The following is a 10,863-nucleotide window of genomic DNA, read 5'->3' on the forward strand; positions in this document are numbered from 1 at the left end:
CCATCCAAATCTAAGCTACAAAATGTAATCATGAACAATAAGCAATGCAAAGTTACACTACTGGAAAAATGCTTTTTTCGAACGATAGATCCGGACGACTAGTCACCCCAGAATGTCTTCTCGGACGGCACATCGTCCGGGATGTGTCGTCCAGAAAGGTTCGTCCCGGAAAGTTTTTCGGGATTGCATTTTTTTCCCAGACGGAGGGTGGGGCCCACATTGACTTTCAACGCTAGCCTTCATGGACGATATTTCCGGACGACTATTGGAGACGATATATCGTCCCGAAAGCTTTTGGATTAAAATAATATTATATTTTTATTAATAATTATTAATTGATAAGAAAAATAAAATAATATTATATTTTTATTAATAATTATTAATTGACATACAACTAAAAAACAAAAACAAACAATAAAAAATTCCACATATCTACTCTAAATCATTAGTAACACATGAAACAATCACAAAAGCCTGACCAAACCAACATGACCAAACCAACATGAGATTAAAATCCGAGACCAACTACACTCTTCACAAGTCAATCATTAAGAATTTTTCACAAAGTGTTGGAGTGCGAAGCGAGTTAAACAAGAATTTGAAAAATGAGAAAAAAAAATTGTTTCAGCTTTAAGCAGCGGCGCGACTCCTTTAGCCACGACGCGACTTAACACTATGATTGAGGTTCGAAAGTACAATGCTGTCGGATTGGAAATCATGCCTTAAGCCACGCCGCGGCTCCTCCAGCTGCGGCGTGACTTAAGCCTATCCGGGAGGCTGGCGAGAAAAAACGTGTTTTCTTGTTCTCAAAGTTATTTCCTTGTTGAGTTTTGCCTATTTAACCATCTTATTGTAACCCATACATGTATCCACGAAAATTATCAATAAAAGAACTCTCTTTGGTGGCCGAGAATTAAAGTAATCATTTGTGATTACATATAACCTCGTTAAATTCTCTTGTCTTTATCTTTTTTGCTAGTTTCTTCATATACATCTATTATTTTCGTTTATTGTAAGTGAGTTTGATAACCTAGGGTTATCAAGTCTTGTTAGGGTTCACGTGCTTTAATCCTAACACAAAGTCCATCAAATCTTTTACTTTTTGACCCTGGTTGAATACCACCTAGGGATGGCAATGGATGCCCGATCCAAGGAATATCCACCCGATCCACCCGATTATTCGTGGATATGAACAATCTAAATGGATATGAATACGGATATAGATGAACCGAAATGGATATGGATATGGATGACAAGTTTCATCCATATATGAACCCGCACCCGAAATAACTAAACATATAAATTTATCACTCAAATTAATATCATTTATGTAGTGATATTTCATTAATTATATTCATCTTTCTTTATATTTTCTCTAAAATTATAAAAAATTTATTATATTTTGTTTTTTTTAAATCATTAAATGTATTTATTGTACTTTAGTGGTTTAAATGTGATTCCATGTAACTAAAAAGTAAGCAACTTACCAACAAGACAAGTGAAGGCCACTAAGGTTATGGATGACATACTGTTGGCTCTATTAATCGCGTCAACAGCAAGCGTCGATTTATTGGCGACTTGACTGTCGCTTAGAGCTTAAATTGAATTCAGGAAAGGATTTAAAACCCATGAAAATTTGATTCTACAATTTTCATGCCGTCTCATTTTTTATTTTTTTATATTTTATTTTTATTTTTTAAAATTTTTTCCTACTTATAGGCCGGAAGTCCTTTTGGAAGCAATCTCTCTATGCATAGAACATTGAGAGGGCTGACTTTCTTTACTATTGGAAGTGTTTCACTTCGGGTGAAGAAATGACTTGTCTTTATTCTAGGATAGGAAATGATTGTCTACATCTCACCTCCCCATACCTCGCATATGCGGGATTGAATTTTGTTGTTTTTGTTGTTGTTGTTGTTGTTGTTGTTTAATAGGTTATTTGTTGACTATTTGTTATATAGATTAGTAAAAATGTGACTTTCGATAGCATAAACTATTAAGAAATATTACTTTTGATCGTATACAGTGAATTACCGCTTATAATTGCTAAACATGAAATAAATTTAAATAGATATGGATGATTATCCATTAATCCGCGACGAATATAGATATGGAAGGATGAAATTTTTATAAATAGATATGCATATGAATATGGATTAAAAAAATAAATGGATATGGATAGCGATACAGCCTCACCCATAAGCTCTCCGTTAAATGTCACGGACCACGAGATACAAAGAGGACCACACCCTTACCCTTGACCGCCAAACTAATTTCTCACACTTTGAAAATGATCGTAACAACTTATATTAAATAATTCAATGTTCACTCAATCTCCTTGCAACAAGTTTGCAATATAATATAGTATCAATAGTTTCAACCACTTCCAAACAAGAATTTAAACATTTATAAGCCTCCAAATGAAAAGACACGTAGACCTTATTTTAAACTACCCAACAACACACAATAGCATTAGTTCTGCAACCAAATAATCTCCTATCTTTACCCCCCATTGAAGTCTAACTTTATTAAAGACATTCACAAATACAAAAACATATACTCAAATCAGAATAAAAATGACACAAAAACCGGGTCCTTTTTTATGTTCATCTAAAAATCCAAATAATAGTTCTAAAGGAATGCACACCCATACACAAGCCAACCACTGTATTAACAGAAAAACATTAAAAAAAAACAAAAAAAAAAAACTCATTGTACCAAATTAGTTTATATATTTTCTGGCTGTCATTTATTTCTTCCCACCCATCATACTTTGACCAGAAGAAGTCCCAGGAAAGTTGGACGTTGTGCCACCTGTCTTTTGATTTCCAAGCACATTAAGATCTTCAAATAATCTGTACGAAGGAATAAACGGTTTTTGACCCGTACCAACAGCATTTGACCCGACCCGCCCATCCCCACTCACCCCTGCTGATGTCATGTTGTTCGAGTATGAGTTTACTTGCTGTGAAGGGACATTATTATAAGACAAAGCATACGGGTTGTTGGATTGAGGCACGGAATGAGAAGCATACGGGTTGTTCGCGTTAGGTACAGAATTAGAAGCATACGGGTTATTTGTTTGAGATACGGGTACCGAAGAAGAAGCATAGGGGTTATTGGTGTAATAGCCAGGTGTTGCAGCCCAAGGTGGCGGAATATAGCCCTGTTGTTGGTATTGCGGCTGAACCTGTGGTTGCATTTGTGGTTCGGACTGGGCCCACGGAACAACGTAACTAGATAAAGGGGGTTGGGTTTGGTGCGGATAACTCTGGGCTGTTGCTGGACCCGAGGGTGAATGGTCAATGTTTTGGTCAATGGTTTGCGGGGGAGTGACTGGTGGTGGAGAGGGTGTGTTTACAGTTGATAAGGTGAGGCTAAGAAAGTCGATCATGTCGTCGGCTCTTGTGGTGTTTGGTGGTGAAAGTGGGTCGGTTACGGTTAAAGCCATACTCATTGACGGGTCTTGGGTGGGTCCTGATTCGGTTGCAATAACACCGTTTTGCGATACAGGAGTATTTGGTTTTGAGTGCCTGCAAATAGATAGTATAACTAAGAGAATCGTACGGAGTAGTATATTTGTAGTTGTATTTAACACAATAACTTATAAATGACAAAAAATTTAGTTTACAAAATATTAAACCCGAATCAAACCAAAGTTATGTCTTGACCCAAACTCATTATAACCTGTTACATAGCCCACCAGACCCACTCATATTGCCACCTCTAGTTTAGATAATAAAAGACAAAAAAATGAGTTTATGTTAAAATAAGAACAGCAGGGTTAGGTTAGCTTGGACCACTTTTTATTTTATTACAGTATTTTTTCTCTAACTATTATTCCAAAAGCTGGATGCTTACCTAATAAGCTTATATTTTAATTTAGACGGTTTAAATGGTCGTAATCATATATAAATACACTTCAAGTCCGACTCTTTTGACCTATTTCCTCTTTAGCTATATGTTTCTACTTAATCCCTTTGACCAGGATAAAAAAAAAAAAAAAAAAAAGATAACCCATTTCTAGGTTTGTGATTTAAATAGTTAGCCTAGAAAAGTTCATCGGTTTGGTTATCAGTTTCCTCGGATTTGAAAATTTTGGAGGGAAGACCGAAAACCGAATTCAATTTCAAAACCGAAACTGAACCGTTTCGGTTAAAACCGACAAACTCAAAAAATCATAATGTAACCAAAATAATCATAGCAAATCGATTTTAAACTCGGAATTTATTTTAAAAAATGGTTTTTCGTCTATATATATCACCAATTTACTAATTATTAGCTGAATTCAGTTTGAATTCAGTTTGAATCCGGTTAAACCGAATTCGAAAAAAGTAAAATCGAAAAGTTGAACCGAAAACCGAATTCAAATTTGAAAACCAAACTCAAACTCGGGTTTAGTTTTCTTTCGGTATTCATTCGGTTCGGTTTTCGGGTTAATCGGCTGAAACCATATATTGAACACCCCTAATCCAGTCATCAAAAACAAAAAAATTTACCTTCTAGCAAGCAGAGCAAAATCATCTTCATCTTCCTCTTCTTCTTCTCTAGGTTCAGTTTTTAACGGTGGAGGTATAGGGGAAGAAGACGGGACACTTGCTCTCGAGTTTTCGTCTTTTTCTTCAACAGGTTTCATCGGGGACGTCTGGGTAGTAGTAGTAGATGTTGATGACGATGGTGAGGCAATAGAGCTTGTTACATGTACAGGAATTGGAGAACCAGATGCAATTGCATCATGTTTTGCAAGAACCGTTTGCAGGTTGTCGTTTAATTCGATACCCTGTCCAAGAAGCTCTTCATCACTGCCACCCAAAAAAAGAAAAAGATTATTATCAGAAACCAAAGAAACACGGTAGTGTTTATTACAAAATACAAATGAATTATATATAATTCAATTACAATAAAAGGCTAATGGAACATGATAGAGAGAGTTCACTTACCTAGCAGAAGATAACATTTGCATCAGTTTTTTCTGATTTGATCGACACCGGTCAACAATATCAACTATGACTTCATCTTTAACAGCCTATTAATATAAAAGATAAGTCAAAATTCAATCAATATCATGCACGACTACAATATAGTGACAAGAAAGAAAAATAAAAAAACATACTGCACGGTCATTCGGATCAACTTCTTGCAACATCTCAGATAAGAGATCCGAAACGCTCTTCATTGAGTCGATCACTGACGCACTAGCAAGAAAAAATAACATTTTTCATCAGACAATTTAACCAATTATTCTGAAAAATCACATTCATACGATTAAATAAAAGTAAAGTAGAAAAAGCAATATGAAATACCTTAAATTTTCAATCTCCGAAGCCATGACTTCATCAAGCCGCGTTGAAGAATTGCTTGGCATTCCGTAACTTGGTTGAGGGGATCTTGAAGGTGGATAGGTAACTGGAGGTGTTAATATTGGAGCTGCATCGGGTGACCGATGAGGAAATTGTACTCCAGATTGCTGTTTACATAAACATAATCCAAAAAAGAATAACAATTTTAAGCCCATAATAACATAATGTCTAAAACACATAGCTACATCAATATAAATATAAATATATTAATAATATATCAATTTTTTTCATATACTCATACTCATATATATAAATCACAAAAAATTATAAAAGAATTCAAGATACAAAATGACATATGTTCAACTATTTCTCAAATGCCTAAGACCACAGATTGACAAGTCTGGTAAATGTATGAAATTCAGTATCAATATATGTTTGTGGGCAAAAATGTAAATTTAAAACTTAGTTTGAAAGCTTTATAGTAAATATATCCTGACATGGAAACATCATTAAAAATCTTTTATTTAAACTTCAACGGAAATAGTCGCTACTATATATAATGATGACGCTTTTAAACAAGACCAAGGAGATCTATATATAGTAAGCTAACCCGTAATTCATCATAAGCAAAGTAATATTGAGGATATTTTCCTCCTCGGCCACCAAACGCTTCTTGCCATGAATCTAAAAGAACCAAAATTTTCTCCCTCACACGCATGTCCGCCTGCACAACATATATTTCTCATCAATCTTTTTGACGGTGGGGATTTAAACATCAATTTGGTCAAAAGAAAAAATTAAATGACCTTCTTTGAATTTTAAATTTGTAAGAAATCAAATCTCAACTTTTCAGAACGGATAGTAGCATATACAAAACAAAATTTAAAATTCACCTTTTTCTTAACAATCTTGATCATCTCTGGGAGTATGTTTCTTTCTGCTATTTGAAAATGAACGTATTCACCACAATTCTTAACCATAGTCTCTAAAAGCTACAATCGACAATGATAAAAACAGTAAAATTAGCATTTTAATAGTACCATCATTTCAAGATTTGTGTAACGCAATGAAAGAAGCAATATTGTTGTACAACAAATTTCAAAAAAGATGAAATACCGTCAAGGAAAGTAGTTGAACATTTGGGTTCTTGTGTTGTAACCTTTTCTTAAGAGTCTTGACAACATCTTTTGAAAGCCTGCGAAATATTTAAACATGATTGGCTACAAACATAGGGCAAGGATATAATATCACTTCAACTAATAATAACTGAATAAAGAACGAAAGATTAATATAAACGTGGAGGTCATGGTTTCAATCCCCATCAATCATGTTCCTTTAACCACAGCTACGCAATTTACCTATCTCATGTTTGGCCATGGACTGGCCGGAAGGGGCCCGCCATAGGGTCGGTTTTACCCTTCTTTTAAACCACGTAATATAAGGTCCAACAACTTAGAAGGTAACTCACATCAGAAAAATATATTCTTTTAGTGATTTAGAACATTAAAAACAGTAAGTACAAATCAACTGATGCTAATCAATTACTCTGTTTTGGCTAAATAATCCAAACTAACGGTTTGAACAAAAAGCATAGATAAATTCAACTCAAACTCCTTTGAAATCAATTAGCAACAGAATGAACACAAATTAAAAGCCTAAAGTCGAAAACAAAATACTAACTTTATTATGTTTTATTTGTGAAGGGAAATTTATTTAACCATTAATGCTTCATCTGTCACCACTTGATAACCATAGCAGAAATTTATAGTCTCACATGAAATTAAGTACTAATATACCATGCAATTATTAGGTTTCTAATATTAAAGCCTCTAATGAACAGTAGTTAACTACTTATCTTACATCTCTTAGAATTAAATTAAAGTTACAATTAAACAAGTCATATTAAACCCTAGAATAAAACACTCCATATATCAAAAGGTCAACAATTAATTTCTTCAATCAAAATTATAAACTAGCACAAAAAGAACTAAATATCCAACTAACATAATCTTCCGTTAACAAAAAAACCATACAAAAGTCTTGATTTTTCTCTACAAAATTCAAGAAAACCCTAAACCAAGAAACGGCATAAATCAAGAAGTCAAACTTTTTCTTTACTTTTTAACAAATTTTATGAATTATTAACAGCATGGGTTCAACATCCCACTAACATAACATAAAATAATTCTTCTATAAACAAACCCCAAATCAAAAGGGGCAAACTTTATTGTCAATAATAATTGAAGAAAACAGATAATAATTAACTGGAGAAAAAAAAAAAAAATACCAAGAATTAGCGTTGATGGTGTCACAAATATCAATATTAAGAGTCCAATCAGGACCATTCAAGAACTCACTGGTGGCCTTATCCACTCTAATAACAACTGAATTAGCAGATGAAGATGAAGGTGATGAAAAAGCTGTTGCCGGAATCATCATTCAAGGTCTTATATGTATATGTTTGTGTATGTATATGTAGTTTGTGTATGTAAAGATTGTGATGAAAAGAAGGGTGATTATGAATTTAGATAAATTCGAGGGGAATATGAAACAAGAAAGAAAAGGGGTTTCGATTTATTATTTTTCATGGAAATTTTGCTGCGAAATTTTGTTACTATTCTATTTATTATTTAATTATTTATTTATTAAAATAATAAACAATAAAATAAAGGAGAAAATTAATAGTAATAAAAAAGGTGTTTTTGTTTTATGATGAGTGAAGAGATTCCTAAAGAAAGGTTGCCAAGAAAAGTGCGACTTTTTGGTCATTTTAATAGGTTAAGAGAGTTGGACCATTCCAAATTAAAATTCCATATCTCATCACTTTTTCCATCTTTTGCTTCTTTATTTCCCTTTAAAAACATATTTTCATAATCACACGTATCTTCTTCTATCTTAAAACAAATACTCATTACATACAAAAACTACATGTAGTTGTAAAAAAGTATACAACTTATAAAAAGTTTACAAACACTTGGCATACTAAATACGGAGTAATTGAACAATGAAAAAGACTAATCACAATTGATTTATTTGTGAAATAAATACTTTTGTCAATTTTGCTTTAGGATTAGGGCCAGAACAACCCTGATGCATCGAAGTCGCCCATTTTCGAATGTTGAAATATGATTTTTTTTTAAATGTGTTTTTTTGGACAGCGATTGAGATCATCCGATGGGGACTAAACCACCCGTTGTGATCATCTCCCGTTTCGACTATGCCGATGCAGCGATAATAACCCCGCCCCCATCGCTGCCCGGGAGGAAACCTTGAAACCGATCCAAGGGCACGGCCAAGTAAAACCACCTCCCTTTACCCCCCAAATGATATGGGAAAGGTGACATAGGTGGATGCTTCATGTCAGGGATGAAATTGTGTTTTTAATATGTAGCCAACGGGGGTCGAACTCCTGACCTCCTCTAAAGGAAGCAGGCCACCAACTGCTGGACCACATCACAACTTCTTAAATGTATTTTTAACTTTTCGTTTGTGTGATTATTTTCTTATTAAATGAAAAAAATGTTAAACGTTAGCTCTTGAAGTTGCGTTTAAACTTACTATATTTAAGTTTATTATAAACTCATTTGAATTGATTGTAAAGTACATATATTTCTTTTTAATAACGATAGTTGTTGTTTATATTTGGTATAAGTGTTTATTAATGCTAATTTTGAATTATAAATAAGAAATTAATAAGTTATATATAATATATAATATGTTTAAAAGTCGTCTTAATCTTAATAGTTATGTTTATCATTCTTCAATAAAATAAATATAAAGAGATAATTGATAAATGTTTCTTTTGTCCATATATGATTTACTCCGTAGTTTTTTTTTTTCTTTTATGGACACCATACCTATGCGGTCAGATGGGTGTACGTATTGCCTTCTAAGAAACTTTGGTAGCAAGATAGTTTGTAGAGTGATTATTAAATACAATCTTGTTCATTTACAAGTATAGATCCTATAGTGATTATTTGATATAATGATTATTATTATTATCATATGTTTATCTAGAGACTATACTTAAATTACATATATAGTCGGCCGTTTGTTTTTTTATTATAAAGTCAAGTGTATGATGTCTGAATGACTATAAAGGAACCAATGATTATTGGTTCTTAAACAACCTAAATTCTTCACACTTGATCTATTTTTCTGTAAGCGAGGAAACTCTCCTATGAACGAGCACATTGGTTCCCTCATAAAAGGTAAAACCTCGGGTAATCAAGGCTTCCGAGCGCGAGACCTGGTACCGGGTGAATTGCGCATTATGTACACCCTCTAGTCACACTCCATTTTTAAACAATTTGACATAGCCTGAAATTGAACCCGGGTAGTGTGCTTCTAGTCACACTTGATCTACATTTAATATATTATCTAATTTCGAGCAATTTTAGTAGTTATTGGTAGGGATGACAATGGTCACCCGATCCGGTGGATATCCACCCGATCCACCCGCTTCGTGATGGATATGGATGAACCTAAATGGATATGGATACGGATATGGATGAACCTAAATGGATATGGATATGGACGTGGATGAAAAGTTTCATCCATAGATATATCTATTACCACCCGAAATACGTATACAAATACATAAATATAGATATATTCTTATATATTTACTATTACAAGCTCATTTACCATTAGATTTTCATTTTGTTTTCAACCCTATAATAAAATAACTATAATATATTACAATAAAACATGTATATCTAACAAAATAAACTTACAAATTTCATATTTAATTTTTTATAATCAATGTTTTATAATAAGTTTAGCAAATTTTGTTATATCTTCGACAAAGATTACACATTTTTATGGATAGAATTTTTAATGGCATGTCATATATATTTTTGTTGTACTACGTTTACGTTTTATTCGCATATTAAAAAATACTATAACATTTTTTTTAATATCCATTGGATATCCATTAACCCGCTTAATCCATTGGATATGGATATGGACGGATGATCTTAAACTAAATGGATATGGATATGGATATGGATATGGATATGGATACGGCATCACCCGATCCATATCCGATCCATTGCCATCCCTAGTTATTGGTGGGGAAGAAGTGAATCAAGTTATGGATAGATAATTATTGTTTGTTGACATAATTACTCAAATGATCTATGTGATTTATACCAAAATGCTCATTTAATCCATGTGAGTTTTTAGACGAAATTTTGTCCTCGTAGTTTGCAAGTGTTGCTGCTTTTGTCCATTTAACTGACGATCGTCAAACATTTTTGTTAAGTCAGGTCACATGCCTTGCACATGAGGGTAATCCAGTCATTTTATCCTTTCTTCTTCGCCTTTCTTCCCCTTTCTTGTTTTGAGAGTGACCTACAATTCAATTTCTTTTTCCAACTCAAATTAAAACCTTAACAAAATACCAAAATCACTAACTCGAATTAAAACCCTAAACAAATTGCACAAATTACATTTTTTTCTTCAAATCTATCACATCAATTCTTTTATAATTAATATCACATATAAATATCTAAATAAATAAATGTGTTCAAATCTAGAGCAATTTGCTATGCTTTTGTCT

At 33.1% G+C, this 10,863-nt stretch overlaps 1 protein-coding gene across 1 annotated transcript; it reads right to left on the bottom strand.

The window, feature by feature from the left end:
- Positions 1-2,543: 2,543 nt before the first annotated feature.
- LOC139881744 (TOM1-like protein 6) lies at positions 2,544-7,983 on the bottom strand. Its single transcript, XM_071866164.1, has 9 exons — positions 7,588-7,983; positions 6,417-6,495; positions 6,194-6,292; positions 5,911-6,024; positions 5,304-5,467; positions 5,114-5,195; positions 4,941-5,026; positions 4,500-4,802; positions 2,544-3,533 (listed from the first exon to the last, which is right to left on the bottom strand). Exons 1-9 carry the CDS (start codon positions 7,737-7,739, stop codon positions 2,750-2,752), a joined length of 1,863 nt encoding a protein of 620 aa, XP_071722265.1. The 5' UTR covers positions 7,740-7,983; the 3' UTR covers positions 2,544-2,749.
- Positions 7,984-10,863: the final 2,880 nt, after the last annotated feature.

Source organism: Rutidosis leptorrhynchoides, chromosome 1, assembly GCF_046630445.1.
Source record: "Rutidosis leptorrhynchoides isolate AG116_Rl617_1_P2 chromosome 1, CSIRO_AGI_Rlap_v1, whole genome shotgun sequence".
NCBI classification, from domain to species: domain Eukaryota; kingdom Viridiplantae; phylum Streptophyta; class Magnoliopsida; order Asterales; family Asteraceae; genus Rutidosis; species Rutidosis leptorrhynchoides.